The sequence below is a fragment of the Hesperophylax consimilis genome, chromosome 26, assembly GCF_061612785.1.
Source record: "Hesperophylax consimilis isolate HC1 chromosome 26, BYU_Hcon_1.0, whole genome shotgun sequence".
In the NCBI taxonomy this organism is placed as follows: domain Eukaryota; kingdom Metazoa; phylum Arthropoda; class Insecta; order Trichoptera; family Limnephilidae; genus Hesperophylax; species Hesperophylax consimilis.
In genome coordinates this window covers 1,079,693-1,099,796 of record NC_142861.1, presented here as the reverse complement: position 1 = coordinate 1,099,796, position 20,104 = coordinate 1,079,693, and the positions used below count along the sequence as shown (strand labels likewise).

General features: G+C 34.2%; 1 protein-coding gene across 3 annotated transcripts in view; it reads left to right on the top strand.

Moving 5' to 3' along the window:
• Positions 1-20,104, top strand: part of Jhbp16 (Juvenile hormone binding protein 16) — a 42,289-nt gene that overhangs the window by 14,121 nt on the left and 8,064 nt on the right. For all 3 annotated transcript variants that reach the window (XM_089647167.1, XM_089647168.1, XM_089647169.1), the window contains exon 3: positions 5,543-5,635. In XM_089647167.1, the coding sequence (XP_089503293.1) occupies positions 5,543-5,635 (93 nt within the window). The remainder of the gene's footprint in view (positions 1-5,542; positions 5,636-20,104) is intronic.

The following is a 20,104-nucleotide window of genomic DNA, read 5'->3' as shown; positions in this document are numbered from 1 at the left end:
TCGATATAATAAAGTTTCCTGATATTTCTTATTAAAATATCGATATAATACATGTTAGTGTCCTTATATTCCTTGTTAACATATCGATATAATAAATGTAAGTGTCCTGATATTCATTGTTAACATATCGATATAATAAATGTAAGTGTCCTGATATTCCCTGTTAACATATCGATATAATAAAGTCTCCTGATATTCCTTGTTAACATATCGATAAAATAAATGTAAGTGTCCTGATATTCCTTGTTAACATATCCATATAATAAATGTAAGTGTCCTGATATTTCTTGTTAGCATATCGATATAATAATTTCATCTAAAAAAACTATCAATCTTTACACATAGATGCATGATACAACTTTACAAAGGGTGACAATTACAATTCTGCAGACAATTATATGTATAATTAGATTACGAGTGTTTAAAAATGCATAATGCTGACATATTGAAATTATCGGTAATCCTGATAAAAACAGGACTGTAAAGTGTTATTAAATTCATAATAATATTGGAAAACGTGTTCGTGCCACTGGATTTGTTTGTATTGTTATTTTACTTAGTTTATCAGGATACATATCAATTCATTCGTTCATGGCCTACGATCCCGTTTTTAACAATAATACAAGTAATTTGAAGAGATTCTTAATAAATTGGGAACATTTTTTTATCGTGAAGTTTTCTCCGTGCAGATGTTAAAAACAAAATTATATTTTGTAAGATATTTACGATTAAAAATCATTTATCATGAATAGAAAATAACCTTTTCATAAATTTATTTACTTACAAGCTTCAGTTATTTGCTAAATGCCATCTTTGTGTACACTTGCATTAATACGCAATCTCATCAGATGTCCATATACGTAGAAGTATGACCGACTTACGGTAAATAACAACTAATACTGTAGAATAGTTGAATAGTTATAATACCTCCAGACGAAGAGAAATCGATGATTGCCCTCACGATAAATTAAGAGGCATTAATAAGACATGAATTTAAGAATGTTTTATCAATTTTACGAAAAATCGATGACAATATCATGAATGTTTTATCGATTTTCCGATATAATGATGACAATATCATGAATGTTTTATCAATTTTCCGATATGTCGATGACAATATCATGAATGTTTTATCGATTTGCCGATATATCGATGACATTATCATGAATGTTTTATCGGTTTGCCGATATATCGATGACATTATCATGAATGTTTTATCGATTTGCCGATATATCGATGACATTATCATGAATGTTTTATCGATTTGCCGATATATCGATGACATTATCATAAATGTTTTATCGATTTACCGATATATCGATGACAATATCAAGTCAATACAAAAAATTTCGTTATAATGCAAAATATTCGGATTATTAAAAGTTTATCCCGTTTTTTACCAATAATTTGAAGAGGTTCTTAATAAATTAGCAATAATCATTTTTGTTCTTGCAACTTCTGACATTTACCATAAATTTTGATGGCAGCTAGTGAAGAATACTAACGCCTAGCGGCACGGTTTATAAGGCATGATTTACTTTCATACACTTTAATGGATGTTATCGTGACTATGCCATACCACAATAACGGTGAGAGTTGCCAACCAATACAATTAAATACTTACTGCCAATATTTTACTGGAGTTGGACGTATTATTAATATTCTAGGGTATTTGAAAACATAAACCTAATAAACCTTGGACAGAGATATTTGAGGACTTAATTAATATTAGAATGTCATTACCCAATAATTTTGTTATAACAAAATCATAAGCCGTTATATGAATCTCTAAATAGTTTAAAATAAAGTCGCCATCCGCGTCTGTCTGTTAGTGAACTTATTTCTTCTAAACTACGAGATGGATTTTGATGAGGTTTTCTCTATCATTTAGAGATTTTTTTCGGAAGGTTTTAATGCATATTATATTTATAGAAAGTAGAGAAAAGTCTACGTTTTGTACAACAAATTCAAGTCGTAAAAATATTTTTTCGTGCGCTTACATTGGTAATACTTGCTAAACCTTGTGAGATTCATCAAAATAATGTACTACGGAATTGTATATCTTAAAAAGGCCTACAGAAAAGTCAACCACGGTATATGTCTATATCCTAAGGATTAATCCCAGCAACGCCAGGTACACGTCAGCTAGTTAACAGTATTTAAAAAAATGATATTTAAACAGTTGATTTTATCCAATTTTGCATACAAATTATTTTAAAAGTTTGTCATACAAGATGTCTGCCAGGCAATTTCTTCTCACCCTAGATGTGGCTTCAATGTCATTCATTCAACATCACTCTAATGCTCTGTCCTGGACTTTTTAGGTTCATAGTGAATAACGACATACGGGTAATGATGGCAATAAGATAAATTATTTATTTATTTATTAACGGACATCGTCCAAATTACAAAATAATAACACGAATAAAGTAAAATGAAAAATATAGGAGTAGACAAAGGTACATGAAAGCAAAGACATATGGTAGATATAATATTAGAAAATAAAGTGACAAGTCGAATCAAGTCAAGAATACGCCGTGGGTCAGGACCACAGGACACTTAATATTCCGTCACTTGTTTAGCGCCTGGCAAAAATCATTTAGACTTATCCCAAAAAAGTTAAGGTTTTGACTTGAGTTGACCAGTCTACACATTCTGGACAATGGTGAATAATATCCATAATTTGTCGAATGATGGTTGAGGAAGAGCAGTTCATTATTTCTGAGTCTTTGCGAGGGGATATTGAAGGGAATGAGTTGCAGTAGCGTAGGTGAATCAATAATACCATTTATAATTTTGAAGAAGCAAATGAGGTCATTTCTTTCCCGACGGAGTTCCAAAGGAGAGAGGTTTAGAGTTCGTTCAATTTCATCATGTGAGTATTTGCCTTTTTCTAAACCTAGCCTCCTAGCAATCCCTCTTAAGAACCGATGTTGAACAGATTCAATGCGTTGAATGTGGACAGCATAAAAAGGAGACCAAATAACACTAGCATATTCAAGATGGGGGCGAACCAACGAGCAGTAAAGAATTCTAAGGGTATTTACGTTTTTGAAGTCCGAAGTGATTCTAGTGATGAAACCAAGTAGTTTGAGCGATTTATTAACGAATGCAGTTATGTGATCCCGAAAAGAAAGCTTGCTATCAAGAGAGACACCAAGGTCTTTAATAGATGTAACAGTTGCTAAGCAAATATTATTAAGTTTGTATTCGAAGACAATCGGTTTTTTTGATCTATAGAAGGACATAATTTTGCATTTATCGACATTTAGTTTCAAGCAATTAATTTTACACCAATCATTGAAAGAGTTGATATTCGATTGGAAAAGAAGGCAGTCATCGTGATTTTTTATTATCTTTAGAATCTTATTGTCGTCCGCAAAAAGCCAAAAGCGTGTATGAGAAAAAATACTAATAATGTCGTTTATAAACAAGTTAAAAAGAAGCGGTGCTAGATGTGCTCCTTGAGGTACGCCGGATATAATGGGACGTTTAGATGGTTTGGACTTGCAAAGCGGTTTGATGAAGGAAGAGTAAGTGTCAGGAGAGTACGTGAAGAGCAGGTGGATGAAAGACGAAGTCGGCGTCACAAAAAGATGATTTTTTTTCCTATTGCACAATAGAGTTTGCAGGTATTTTTTTCTACGTCTATCTCACTAGGAATATCCTGTGTCGATACAGGTTACTTTAAAAATATTTTATTTCAGTTCTTGAAATTTGTTGAAAATATCTATAAGTGCTTGTTATTATGGGGACATTGAGTACAACTTTAATGGTTTATTTTTGAACCTACGATAATAAAAATGACTGATAGTTCTGCACCTCCCCATGTTAATTTTCCATACTCCCTGATCGCTTGGCAAAGAGAATAGATAGTACCTGCACAATTTTAGTACATTTTAAGTCACCTATTATTTTTTTATTTTTTTCATAAGGAGACGGTTGACGTAAGGTTCCCGTGAGCACTTATCTTCCTTATGTCTCATTTTACTTGATTCTTTTAACAGTCACCAGGTCCTTTTTATAAAGTTCACCAGAGTTGTCATTAGATATGTGGCTATGTCTTCTGGTTCTGCAATGTGTCTTCCCAGGTATCTGAGCCTTGTTCCCAACAGAGCGGGATATTGGCACCATGGGTGAATTGGGGTATCTTCATTCTCTTCACATTTCCTGCATCTGTTGGTGTTTTCCACTCCCAATAACTGTACGTGTCTCCTGAGATGGCAGTGTCCTGTTAGTATAGTCTTACCAGTTCCCTCAGTGAGTTTCTGTCCATATTGAGTAGTTGGGTCTGGTCCGTTTATGATTACTTTTGATTGCCTCATTCCGGGTGCCCTTTCCCATTCCTCCAGTGCCGGGATTTAACCCACATTTCAATAAATAAAACTATTTATAAAAATATTTTTTAGTTGCCAAGCTAATAGGCACCATTTTTATAGACTATTGTAAATATTGTTTAAATCAAATAAAATGTGTATTTAATGGCGTAATGAAATCAAACAACATCCAACAATAATCAAACAGTATTTTTGTGTGCGATTTTCACTTCATGCCAAACTCAAATATTAGTATTGCCAAAATTTAAAGGTGATAAATGGCTTCTACAAATAATTACACACAATGCAGCTTGCACAACATCTGCACAGATAAAGCAAATGTTATACCTATGCGTAGCATAGGTGTGTTAATCTAATAAGGTTTTAGTGTTGAAACTGATTTTAATTTAAAATGCATGTAACATTATTTCATAATCATCTTTACAAAACCCTTCTCCTCACTTCTGCTGGTCTTCCTCTATTTCTTTAAGACTATGCAATCTCTGAAATAATCTTGCATTTCGGCATAAATCATCTCCACCTAGCGCCGTGAGCCGCGCACCTGGCAATAAGTTTGTATTTTTTAGTTATGCCGGCCGCTTACCTGAAGATTGCAAAAAATATCGTTTTTTTCTTATTTATATCACAAATTTATTTTTTTACATTTTTCGGACATTTATCTCAAATTTATTTATCTTAAATTTAACTCTCATTTAACTTTCATTCATTTTACGTTTATCTATTTTTTACTGACGGCCATTTAGAATTTATTTTTACAATTATTACACATTTATCTCACATCTATCTTTCATTTTTATCACATCTATCTTACATTTATCACACATTTTTATTTTCTTATATATTATATCAAAATAAATCTAAATCTAAATCTCTAATTTATTTCACGTTCATCTCACATTTATCTCAAACTTATTTCATATCTATCTCTATTTTTTTCACATCTATCTCACGTTTATCACACAATTTAACTTTCTTATAGTTTATATCACAATTATCCATAATTTATTTCACGTTCATCTCACATTTATCTCTCACTTATCTCACATTTACCATTAATTTTTCTGGCACATATCTCATATTTTTCACACATTCATCATACAATATTATGCTCTTACATGTTATCTCACATTTATTTTACATTTATCTCACATTTATTTAACATTTTTATGACATTTATCTCACAATTCATATTTTGTTGTTTACAGAAAACATCTTGGGCCAGTGTCATAGAAACGATAAAAACTTCGACAACTGCATGAAAAGAGCATTGAATGAACTGAGGCCTTTCTTCAAAGGAGGTAAGAATCATAACTCCTTTAATTATACACTATCCAAAACAGCTAACGAAAGGGTTGATATTGCGAGCTGAAAATTGCTGGGTTTGACTAGAAATTTAAAAAAAATAGATCAAAGTTTAGGAAGTCAGAACTCACCTTTCTAGAATATTTACTACCTCAGAAACCACAGATTTTCTGCCTATACTTTTTTGTGAGCATTAGTATCTTGGACTTAACTTTTGAAAGAAAACGAAAGTAAAGAATTTACACAAGAACTGTTCAAGAAAGATTTTTGATTACTATAAAACGGTGATCAACTTTTCTTTATCAATTTGAGCTTTATTCAGGCAGATGGAAACGCCCACTATATGTATACGTCTATCGGTTGATCTATTCAGCGGTCTAAAAAGGACGGGTTATTTCGCAGAATTTGAACAATTCATCGAATTTCAAAGTTGATTTTCAAGTTCTGTGAAGGTTCTATTCAACTTCTGTTGCAGTACCTAACACGGTCTCATGGGGTGAGGTTTGTCCAGGGTGTCTAGCACCTAGACTGATATTGGTAACGCAATACATAAGAACATAAGAACAGACGCTGGCAACACTGGAGAATCTATGAATTAACATTCCGGAACGTCAAACGCCATACAGTTACATAAATATATTAATAAATTGGCAATGTTGAGTTGAAATACTAACCTACATAATTATTTATTTATTTGGTACAATCTTTTACATTTCTTAGTTCAATTTAGTAATGTTGTCCTCTCTGGTGGCTTACCCGTGCTGAGGCCTACAATTTATAATACAAAAAATATTTATAATACATATAAAGAAAATATATATAATGTTGGTGAAGAAAAAAAAACAAAAGATTAAGATAAATTTAAACTAAAAGTATAGATTTTAAATTAAAGTAAAATAAAATTTAAATAAAATGAAATAAAGTAAAAAGTCGGTATATTTATATTATATGTTGTGTGTTTGTGAGTGATGTGTGTTTTATATAGGTTTTGTGTGTTACGTGTAGGTTTTATAATGTTATCTTATGAAATTTTGGTAAAATAGTCTTTTTTGTTCTTTAATCTATTTTGTAATTTTGTGTCTGCATTTATTTTTGATTTCTTCAATTTCATTTTCGTTGAAAGCTTTTACAGTATGGTATCGATAGTGTCTTTGTCCGAAGCTTGTATTTACCGTCGGAGTTTTTTTGTACGCTTGTCTAACTGGTCTGTTCGTGATATTTTTTGTATTTTGAAATTTGTTTTTTTTTTTTTTTTTTGTCAAAAATGCTGTTTAGTAGTGTTTTAACGTATAATTGGTTTATATCTAGTACGTCACAACTGTTGAATATTTGGTCTGTATCTGTATAATCTTTTATTTTATTTTTTCTTATTTTTTAACATTAATAGGGGAGTTAATTAGTCAGTAAAATCTTTATTTATAACTTCTCATGTGGACAAATTTCTTTTCTGCAAGTCCGAAACTACGTAGCGTCATTCGCCCGAACAGACTAAACTCACCGCGTACATGAACTCTTTCAAATCTAAGGCTGTCTAGATGGGACTGAAAGAATATATGCTTCATGTTGCTAACTTAGAACGCACCTCATTCCTGTATCACTTACAACACTATTTTCACACTGGTACGACTTACTGGCCTCGTTTGTGCTGACTGCATTTTTCCTGCTTTCGTAATAATTTATTAATTTATAATTTATTTATTTATTAATTCAAACGCCCTGATGGGCTTTTACATTATACATATTTTACATAATTTACTGCACAATACAGAGACAACAGAAGGTTTTTTTATTTTTAAAACATCAACACAAAAATAACATTTTTTTTAAGTTTACAACATATCTACAAGAAAACAACAAATATACGCAATCGCTCTTAAAATATGCTACATAAAAATGTCATTCAGGTATTTCTTGAACACATTAATAAGACCCTTTACTAAACTCTAGTAAAACTAGTCGATAAGGCTCTCGAATAGCAAGCCGGAGGTCGCGGATTCAAAATCCGGCGTGCGCAAGTAAATTTTATTTTATTGATTTATATTATTTCACAATTTAAAATAATAAATAGGTGGTACATTTGTACGTTTGAGAGTGAAAGATACTGTCAGTATCGCCCTGGTGTAAGATCACCATTCAGAACCCCACTGGGGATGTCATAATCTTACTTGCTCCAGTCTATTGGGAGCAGTTCGGGTTCTTGTGCAGTTTCACATTTAAAAAAAACTACGTTTTTTATGTAATTATTTTCTGAAATCATTTGTTTAGGTTAGATTAAATTAAAAATGTACTTTATTGGAAGAAATGTGAGACGATGAGAATGCAGAACAATATTTATTTATACACATACCTGGTACTAGCCAAGCGAATATTTAATTAATTAAAAATACTATGAAGAATGTGATGGTTTGAACAATCACATAAATAAAAGAAATGAATGTACTCCAAAAATTTTTGTTTGGGCTAACAGATAAGATTTATTGACAGGCGGGCTTGAAATGCACATGTTCCCACGGGAAGGAAGAAAGAGATCGCATGACAGTCGAGTCTTGAACTTGGGTACGTCGACAGCTCCGAGAAATCAATACAAATCAGAAGTGTTGTGTGAAATTACAGTTAATTAGTGAATTCAGATGGTGTTAGAAAGTACTGTGGAATATTGAATTAAAGTGAAATATTATTGAACCGGTGTTTGTGTGAAGTGAAAGTAGTTGGACTCAGTGATAATGCAATTAATAATAATGACAATAATAATAATTGGATAATTTGTAGAGCGCCGTTTTGTGAAAAATCACCCCAGGGGCGCTAAGAGTTGGGCGATCGCGATTATAATATAAAATGTGTTAAATTAAACGTGATTTCGTAAATATGTAGTTCAAACTAAATTACTTGTTTTAAAAACATGAAAATAATAATAATAATGATTGCGTTGTAAAACAGAGTGAACGTATTTAAAGGCAGGAAGTTTTTAATCGGGCTAGGGAGGAATTGATTTGACGAGATGGCATTCTATCCACGGAGACCGAAATCCAGAGAATCAAACAAATCATAAACTCGGGTTCGAATCCCAACAGAGATTAGGGAGGTACAATTGTATTTACAGAATTATTTAATTACCCTTTTATAGGCGTAGGGAGGGGACCAAAATTGAACAGATTGCAAGGATTTCGCTAAAATGAGGAAAGAAGCCGATAGGGAGGAGATCGAAAATTAAACTGATTTAGCTATATAGTGTAACCAGGTAAGCTTCACGCTGAGAATGAGAGATGACTAACTGGGTGAGTTTTTTATATTATTTATTAAATTTCAGAGGACCCTTTTAAAAGACGGATACAACCGAGGTACAGGAACTAAGTTTACGACACCTGCCGCCCAAATAATAATAATAATAATAATAATAAGCCTTTTATTCTGAACTTCTGTTAGGTACATTAATATTAGAAATATTTTGTTTGTTATAATATATCCCGAAGCTCAGTTTGCCTCTTGGCATAGGCCTCCTCTAACAATTTCCATTGGGACCTGTCACGCGCTACTCTTCTCCATTGATGTCCAGCCGTGAGTTTTAGGTCGTCTTCCCATCTCATGTGTTGACGTCCTCTACTTCTCTTGCCATCTCTGGGATACCAGTCAGTGACATTTTTACACCATTTCTCTTGTGGGTCTCGGATCATATGACCTGTCCATCTCCATTTTTGGTGGTCTATTTGGGTAACTGTATCGGCAACATTAGTTATCTCCCTTATTTTTCTACATCTCACTCTGTCCTGTTTTCTTATTCCTGTCAAACTTCTCTCCATGGCTCTCTGGCAGCGTTCCAACTTTTCTCTGTGGCGTTTGGTGAGTGCCCAAGTTTCGCATCCATAGGTGATGACTGGAATTATACACGTGTTGAAGACTTTCCTTTTTATTTGCATACTTAGTTCCTTGGATTTCAAGACTTCTTTCAAAGACCAGTATTTCTTCCATCCATTTGCTACTCTTCGCTCGATTTCTTTAGTGGTTTGATCTTTGTGTGATATTATTTGTCCAAGATAGATGTACTCTGACACATATTCGAGTGGTTGGTTGTCAATTTTTATAGTTACTGGATCAGAGTTTGTAAGCAATTTTGTTTTGTCTTTGTTCATGCATAAGCCGACTTTCACATTTTCCTCCTTTAGTGATTCTATCATTTTATTTAGGTGCGTTGGGTTTTCCTCGAATAGGACTATATCGTCTGCAAATCTTAGGTGGTTCAGTTTTGCACTTTGCACGTTGATACCATATTTTTCCCAATCTAGTTTGCGGAAGATACTTTCTAGAGCAGCCGAGAACAATTTTGGTGATAGAGGGTCTCCCTGTTTTACTCCTCTCTTGATCTTGAACTTTTTCCCCAAGGTTTCTAGTTGGATCCTCGCTTCGCAATTCAGGTATATGTTTTTTATAATATTGATGTATATTAAAGGTATCCCCTGCTGTTTAAGACTATCCCATAAAGCTGTGTGTTTTATGCTGTCGAAAGCTTTGGAGTAATCGATGAATGCCATGTATATTTTCTTGTTATACTCGTTATATTTTTCTACTATTTGTTTCACTGTGTGTATGTGGTCCAGGGTAGAGTATTTTTGTCTGAAGCCGGCTTGCTCCCGTGGTTGGTTTTCGTCTAATTTTTTACTTATTCTTTCCAGGATAACCTTGGAAAATACTTTGTAGATATTTGACATCAGACTTATAGGTCTGTAGTTCCCTATATCTTCCTTTTGTCCTTTTTTAAATATAAGAATAATGTTTGATGTTTTCCACTGTGGAGGGATTAGACCAGTTGTTAGTATTTCGTTGAATATTGAAGTGAGTGTTGGTAATAGTTCTTTTAGGGTGCCTTTAAGAAGTTCGTTTGTCACTTTGTCTGGGCCTGGAGCTTTTTCCATCTTCTGACTGAATATGGCTTTTTCTACTTCTCTGGAAAGTATTTTTGGTTCGGTTATAACGTTTTTCTGCTCTTTAATGACGTTTGTTTTCTGATCGTATTTTTGTTTGTCGTCTGGGCTTGAATAGAGGTCCTGGTAAAATTTACAACCGAGGTACAGGAACTAAGTTTACGACACCTGCCACCCAAATAATGTTATCATTAAAAGGGATGTGCTAGGCGAACTGTCAATCAGCTGTGAGCGAGAGACGAGTCAACGACCTTTTCATATGTAGGCCGATAACTTTTGTTTTAGGGGAACGCCTTGGACCGAGGGTCATAATATCGAGAATTTACCTACCTGCCGATCTGTTATTCTTTTAAAACATTACGAATCAAATCATGACGTTGTCCCTGCGGTAGGTATTGAATCGCCGACGAAACATAAAATACCTATTACAAATTAGGCCAACCAATATAAATTTGCAGTATAAAAATACCTATCTACAGGGTACCTACCACAACACTGGCGTACAATTGAAACAGCGAACACTATGAGGCCGAGAGGCGCGGTGTACAGTCAGTCAAAGGGGAAGTTTTGCTAGCGTATGACCGCCCGAATAGAAAGCGACCGGATGCAACCAGACAGAACAAAATGAATACTTTTTTCTGTTATTTGACTTTCTAATTTAATACTTTTCATCTATTGTTTGACTTTCTAAGTTACGAATTGGGATGCACAAAACAAATCTAGAGTCAAAAGAGGGAGATGGTAATCTCCGAAATAAAACTACCAACCGAACAACTTTTCTCAACAGGTACCTTTCGAGAGGTAGGCAGCCTCTTTAAATTAAATGCAAAAATCAAACCAATTATCCGTTTATACCTACCTGAGAGGATAGGTATTCAATAGAAGTTACCCATACCTAATACACGAGGGTGCTAGTAACCTCATAAAATAAATACTGGAACCAAATATTAAAATACAGACAGTCCTCATCCTAAATTTGGCATTTTGAGTAGACCTTACATATATCTCACATGATAATTGGCTGAATGGGTAGGCACACAACCTATCGCTAAAAAGCAGGCTAAATGTCGACAAGATCGTCGTGTGTTATCTATGTTATTGACCTAGAAAGGGATGTAAATCCCCGACGACGAGGGAGTTACAACGTTTTCTAGAGGTGGCACGTAACTTAGGACCTTACTTGTCACATTTTCGCGACTAGATTCGTGACAAGGGATGTCATGGTTTTCCCCTTCTACACTCAGTAAAGTAGATTTTCCTGGAGGTGCATGAGGTTGGGGCAATTCTGAAATTGGTGATGAGACCTGGTTTTCTTTATTCTGGCGTGACGGTTGCCGATTTGGAACAAGGGGAGACCCGGCCGGTTGTGATATCCAGACACGCAGATATCGATCGCCTTGTTCAAATTATCATCCATCGGTTTTGTTTGGTAAAGAGGAGGAGCCAATCTTAGCTTGAAAAAATTCATTTCCTTTCCTCTCCTTCCCCTCCCAAAATATATACATGGATGGCGCCGACAACTAACACCATAAATTTATCGTATGTTCATCACACATATAAAATCTAACACTTTATTATACTCACATAACCCTATGACAGGTAGAATCACGTAGCTAGTTTGAAGAGCAGGCGACTCAGAAAAATAAGGTTTATGAGATAGCTTTAAAACACAGCGGTAATGGATTCAACTCACTCTATCTCAAAAGAACTAAGGGATACCACACATACATAGATAACTAGGTTTCTAAACCGAGAAACAAAAAACCAACACAACGTTCGGTGAAGCCTTTTTATACTGAACCGTCACGTGAAATGAGTACGTTCAAGGTCGTACGTCACGTAGACAAACTAGGATGTACACACTTGAAGGGGTGTGTAATAAAGAGAGAGGCAAGGGCTTGAAAGACGGCAGGGAGGACCTTCCTACCCCGGATATATACATAACCAAAGCCTTATGGAAAAGTTACCTATGGGACTTAAAGAAAATTTATCGTAGAAAGAAGAGAAGGAAAAAGTTTGAAGTAGAAAGGGCAGATCATTACAAGAATCAGGTGGAAGATACTCTCAGTATCACCCTGGTGAAAGGACATCATTCATAATTGGCTTGAAATGGCTTTATTTTATTTGTTACATTCACTTTAAAAAAAAAATCATCTTTGGGGAGGCTGTGTGGAGGGTTTTTTCGAGTAGAGGAAGGAGTTAACATGGGTCTTAAAGAGGGAGGAAACACTGAGACTGGCAAATCGTTTATTTCGAGTTTAGTTTGGATCATCTGTCATTGAAATACCGGTAAGACATGAATAGCATTAAAATCCGTTTGTTAAAGTAAGCGAATCTGTCAAATGGACCGAGTGCCCAAATCAAGTATTTTGGGGCTTCAGACTAGAGGTGGCTGCCAAGTTCAACAGTGGAGCGCACTTGCGATTATAGTTGTTTACTATAGAATTTTCTGCGGACCCTGTACAGTATGCCGGTGTTTGATGTACACATCTGAATGACCAGGTAAATCTATATCTTCCTCTTTCCCGTCTCCTACCCAGTACCTTTATCCTCACAATATACCCAAATTGGGAATGCAATAGATTTTCTGTAATTTTTGTAATCAGATAAATAAATTTTGTTTTATTTATTTTTTAATGGCAGCCCATACGGCTGAGAAGAAACGAGCTTATCTTATGGAGGCTACACCCATCAAGCCTTCACGGATCTCTAAAATGTTATCAATTAATTTCACAATCAGCTTTTCTCAAAACACGGTATAAGTAATAATGATTCGCCGATTCATTGTGTAACATAACATGTGTTTTTAAAATTCAAACTGGTTATGTCAAATGAATTCTTACCATCCGATCTTTCACCTTATTACATCGATACTTGTGAGGTAATAAGTAATAAAATAACGTAGATAGTGAACCTCTTCTTGCCGGAGACGCAGAAAACGAAAGTAAAGCAAGATCTCTACTCAGTAACCAACATTCTATTTCAGTTATAAATGAATTTGAATTTGATGCCAAAGTAACTGACCAAACCGAATAATTATTTTATGTTAATGATAACAATTACAGTAAAATGCTAACGTAGTAACGTGTTCTATTACACGTAAATGAACCGTAAATCAAATCCACAATAAAAATACAAAAATGTAAAGCTCATTCAATTGGTTTTGAAAAATCACGGGAAAAGTGGAATGAAGGAACAGCCTACCTTGAATTCCCAAGAATCCCGGCAATAGGGCGCTCGACGAACTTGCACTGTTCACGGGGTGAAATTTCTTTCGAAACGAGATAATCTTTAATATGATTTTGATATTTAGCACGAAGCATGTGAATAATACAACGAGGACACTACGATTACACCTTCTTGCCACACGACACGAATTCGACTGCTGTACTTGCGACAATTTACAATGCAAAAATCTTCTTATTTTCAAATTTTGGTAAGGCTGTTTTTAAGGAAGGAAATGGATCGTAGGTATATGATGGGAAAAATTGTAGATATTATCCAAATCTGTTTCAATACTAAACAGCAAGCGTACCGTAAAATAGTATTTTATTTAAATTAAATTTGAAATTAATTACTTGCGCACACCGAGATTCGAACACGCGAATTCCAAAATAGTGATTGCATCGGCATATGTCAGTCCCCCTTTTAGTGCAGAATAATAAGGCATTTAAAGTAGTACCAACGATATCTTAATGTTAAACTGGATATGAACGGGAGAAAAAATGACGAAACTGTAGCTTCGTCCCTTTCCCTCAATTTGTGGTTCGGCTCGCGCATTTTCTCCTGTTTATACGTGGCCTTAAAGTATGCATACCGATAGTTATATCTATTCAAAAAAGCTGGTCACTCATTAAAAAAAAAACTACGACGGCAAAACAAGTTCAAGTGCTTTGTTTACGATTACTTACGTCTTCCGACTGTGTCCTTGATTGTAACCTCCAAATTTCCATTGTATCTTTGCAATAATTAACACAATAAGATTAATATATGAAACATGAAATTGGAATTTGATAAGTATTGAAGAGCTCTTATACGCGTGCAGAACTGCAAAGGATGGTAAACAGAAATGTACAGCTTGTCTAAATAACAAAGCAAAATGAGATCCTGTTTATGTAATACAATATTGGAGTGCCATAAGTATGAATACCTATACTTAAGGCGATGTAATACGTCGTGTCATATTTTTAATCGAGCCGCTAACAAAAACACTCCTTATATAGATAGCGATAAGGTTTGAATTCCTGCTTAACACCATCCACCTTTAAAGAGCTTAATTTGCGACATTATACCATAAAATTAGAACCGAGATTCGTAATTGGGTTCGTAAGTATGGTATTTTGAACTTTAAAGCAGTTTTTCTAGGCCTGACTTATAAAAAGACAAAAAACACTTATTTCAAAGGCCATGTTCTGTTTGCAGTGTTCAATGAAGCATTTAAAACATTTCTAACCTATCAAATTAACAAACCTTTTTTCATTACTACTTAAGTGTAAGAATATAATAGTAAAATATTCTTTGCACACAGACAGTGGCAGCGCTCAAGGAAATTGTGTGAAGGGTGGGGAAATATGTCCAAAATCAATTAAATGTATGAATCCATCCTTCCCATTGCGATGCAAGACGATGGATTGAGAGAGTCCGGCTAGAGAGGAGTCAAAGGGTCTCGTTAACTGGACTCTCGATCCGTCCTACCACGCAGCTGACGGGCAGACGTATCCTTCGCTAAGATCTGGACAAACATCACCCTTTTAAGTCCCCAAATATAGTAAACTACTTGGGGTGACATGTGGCAGAGGTGTTCGTTATCCAATGAATGCGGTGGTACCCACCCGCCTCCCAAACTGTAATCTTACTGTATGAAGTTTCTCCGCATTCTTTATAGGATGGACCGCCAAACATTTCAATTTTTATTTTTTATGGCTCTTCAAAGTACAATCTCGTTAAACCGCAATTAAGCAGTTTGTCAACAGGATGTTCATGTTCAATTACAATATAACATATGTATATAATATCATTACTAATTACAATACAACTTATACATAATATTTATCACTAACCACTGCTATAATCAATAGTATTACTAATACAGAGTATCTCTGCTTAGTAGCCATGTTTTTAGCATATATCTGAATCTCTGAGGTAATTTGACATTTTTTATATTGCTTGGTAACATTTATTTATTTATTTATTTATTATTTTATTTACGCCCTAATGGGCTTTTACATGAAAATATACATTTACATTGATTACAATAATTGAACATAAGAAGATAAATGGAGTTAATTGTAAGAAAGCAACACATATAATAAAATTTTGTGCAAATTAGCAAAACACTAATAAGATGGATTCAATATAAAATATACCCAAGCATGAAATAGTAAGTAAAAGAAAGTTCAACATAAAAAGTAAGTAAGTGGGTGTGTTTAAACCCAGTATTAATTGTGTGTTTAACAAATCGATAAACCAATATAAATTAGAGTGTAACTTACTCGTGAGGTAAAGAACATTATAACAGAGATTTAAAAAAAAATAACAAAATAAGAGTTGCACCTGTAAAAAGCAAAAACTAATAGAATTTAGCAATATCGACATGAATAAGAAATAATAAGATCTGAGATGGAACATAGTGTTATGTATAAAAAGTAGTTAGTAGGTATATGCATACAATTATAAGTGTATAGTAGAGCAAATAAAAAACAAACAAATATGGATATAATTTACTTGAAAGGTTTCGAATGGGAGAAGATGTAATAAAATTATTAAAGCTATAAAAGTTAATTATTAGCCGATAGAATCGAAATAAGTTGCCTTTTAAAGCTCACAAAATTGTCAAAACCAAATATATCTATAAGTTCACAGTATTTATTCGCAAGGTTGTGAATTCTAGGAATTGGTGAAAAAATAGAATAATTAGTGTTGAGGTTCTTGTTAAATTTAAAAGTATCTTTACTGCGAGTTTGCCTAGCAGGAACATTAATGCAAATAAGTTCCAACAAATTAGGGCTGTCAATTAAAGATTTAATAATTTTGAATAAAAATAGCAAATCAATTAACACTCTTCTATCAGATAATTTAAGAAGTTTAGTTTCAGCAAGCAAGTTATTGTAATTTATAAATTCGATTGGAATTTTCATTTTAAAATTAATGTACCGAAGGAATTTATTTTGTACCTTTTCTAATGATTGAGAATGGACCTTGTAGTACGGTGACCATACGGTGGAATTGTATTCTAATTTGCTTCGTACTAACGAGCAATACAGATGTTTTAATGTTGACATACTTTTAAAATTTGCTCCCATTCTCAAAATAAAACCTAGTATTCTCATCGCATCGCTTGTTATTTCATCGATGTGTTCGTTAAACTGTAGACTCTCGTGGAATATAACACCAAGATCACGAATCTGTGATACACGAAGAAGATTAGCACCATTCATAAAATAGGAAAAATTAAGTGGATTTTTGCCTTTGTAAAAACTGATAATCTGGCATTTACCTAAATTTAGTTGCAAATCATTGACAGAACACCACGCACATAGTTTATTAAGGTTCAACTGCAAAATTGCGCGATCGTCATCGTCTTTGATTATTCTGTATATCTTCAGATCGTCGGCAAATAACAGGACTTTAACATTAGTAAAAATATTAACAATATCATTGATAAACAAACAAAATAATATTGGGCCCAAGTGAGATCCCTGTGGTACTCCGCTCGAGGCAGCAAATGTATAAGAAGTAAACGAATCTATCTTGACTGCTAAGTACCTTCCTAATAGATAACTCTTAAACCATTCCAACATGCTCCCTCTTATTCCCAACAATTTTAGTTTACGTAATAATATTTTGTGGTTTACTTTATCAAATGCCTTACTGAAGTCAGTATATATGGAATCAGTTTGATGTGATGCATTAAGGGCATTAACAATATCATTCGTGTACAATATCAAATTGGTAAGAGTAGATCTACCTTTAATGAATCCATGTTGAAGGGGAGAGATGGTTCGATTGATTCGGGATATCAACTTATCTAGTACTAGGCTTTCAAAAAGTTTGGGTAAAGTAGACATTATACATATTGGCCTATAATTTGTTACTTCGCTCTTATTACCTTTTTTGAAAATGGGCGTTAAAAGACTAAACTTCCAAAGGTCCGGGAATACACCTGATGAGAGTGACTTTGTAAATAACTTATGAATAGGATATGACAATGTATGCATACAATTTACTAAAAACCTGGGCGGAACATTATCAGGTCCTGCGGATTTTCGGGAATCAAGACTCTTCAGCTTAGATATAATATCGTCTATGGTTACATTACAGTCAGATATATCAAGAGTTTCAACCAAATCAAAGCACGAAATATTGCTGTCTTCACTTGCATTAATGTAAACGCCGCTAAAAAAATCAGCAAAAAGATTAACAGTTTCCTGAAGATTTTGGGATAATTTAGAATCGAATGACACACTACTAGGTATGTAAGTACCATTTTCTTTTTGGGATTTAACATATTTCCAAAAGAAATTTGAGTCGTCCATGATAGAGCCTTCGACATCACTAATGTAATTTTTGTAACATTTTGCGGAGAGCTTATTGCACTCTGCCCTCAATTTTTGAAACGCAGTATAATCGATGGCCAGGCGACTTTGTTTGAATCTCTTATGAGATAATTTTTTGAGGTAAATTAAGTCTATCAGGTCTTTTGAGAACCATTTAGGGTATAGAGTTTCTCTGTAAGTCGTTAAAGGAACAAATTGTTCAATTGCAGAATTAACGATGAAGTAAAATTTTTTAAGGTGTACATTAATATCATCGTCGCTATCAAAGAATGACCAGTCAGTCTGTTTAAGGAAATTTGAAATTTTAACATAGTCAGCTTTTTTGAAATTTCGAGTTTCTACTACCTTTTTTACGATAGGAATTGGTTTAAGATTAGACATGCATATTTCTAGTGGTGGATGGTAAACATCGACAGGTAATAGAATTTCGGTACTTCTCACAACACAGATGTCAGACACATTTGACAGTGCCAAATCCAACGTACGACCTCCTATATTATGAACATTATTACACTGTGTTAGACCTAAGAACAGTGCCATATCTCTAATAACACGAATATTAACATTAGAACAAGAATTGACAGAATTCATATTACACCAATCATAATGTGGCAGATTGTAATCACCAACTAGAAGTAGTTTAGTATTAGGATATTTAGCACAAATTGATTCAACCTCGTCGCAGTGATTGCTGTAGCTTTGGACATCAGAATTCGGAGGTAAGTATGCACATCCCACTATTATTTTACCTCTAGAAGTGTTCACATTGACAAATAGTTGCTCGATGGATGTGTTTTTTGTGGATATTTTTGAAGAACTGAGATTTTTTGAGATAGCAATGGCTACACCACCTCCTCTCGTTTTGGCACTTGTTTTAGAATTCCTATCCATACGGTAGATGTTGAAATTAGGGAAGCCTAATTCGGCAGAATTGATTCCTGAGTCGAGCCATGTTTCGGTTAAAATGAAGATATCACTGCTGATAGTTGCCGCCGAAGTCAGCAACATGGGAAGTTTAGTGCGGATCCCTCTCACATTTTGGTAGTAGCATTTTATTTTTTGTTGTTTCAGTTTTTTGGCGCACATTCAATAATTTTAGGTACAGAGTTCACATATTTGATAGTTATATTGGTTTCACCGTTGTTCTTCCTCGTCTCGAGTTGTTGGCGTAAATCTAGAAGTTGAGTCCTCTGCAATGGTGTTTGGTCGTTACTGGCCTTTATACCGTTTTTCAGTTTTGCGTTCCTGGTCAAAACCTCACGAGCCGAGACAGAGTCATTGAATTCGACCTTAATCGGTCTAATTTTGTTGGACTTTTTTACACCAAGTCTGTACGACTTAACCACACTCGGTATTAATTCATTATTTATATCACTAATCGCTGAAACTACTTTATCGCTGTCCATTTTAATAATTGTTGTTGTTGATTCTGAAATACTTTCGGGAACATTAAATAAAATAATGTTCTTTGACCGGGTTTTTCTTTCCTCGGCCTCTGCGAGCAAATCATTTATTGAAGATGAAGTATTTGTCGGGTTAGTAACAATAGACTGAGTATCCGTTACACTTTTTAATGTTGACAATTCTCCTTCCAACATTCCCATACGAACAGCCATCAATCCTGTGGTTCCTAACAGATCCGTTGTTATCGGGGTAATTTTACCCATTTGCTCCTTCGTAAATTTGTTGCCGGGGTCATTAATAATTTTTATCAGCGAACAGAGTAGATCCTTGGCCTTGGTCATATAGTTAAGAGAGTTCTCGTTTAAATCCATATTAAAATTTATTTAAAAAGAGTTAAAAATATGTTAACTTTATTCGTAATTAGTTTATACACAAACGCCTGTTTCCCGCAAACTGTTTAGCACTATTCAAAAGTGACGACACTTTCGACCAATGGCGATAGTAATGACGGACTGATAATGCGCATGCGCGTTTGGTATGTTTACCAGTTGAAAATTGTTATTTTAATATTTTTAAAACACAGCACTGC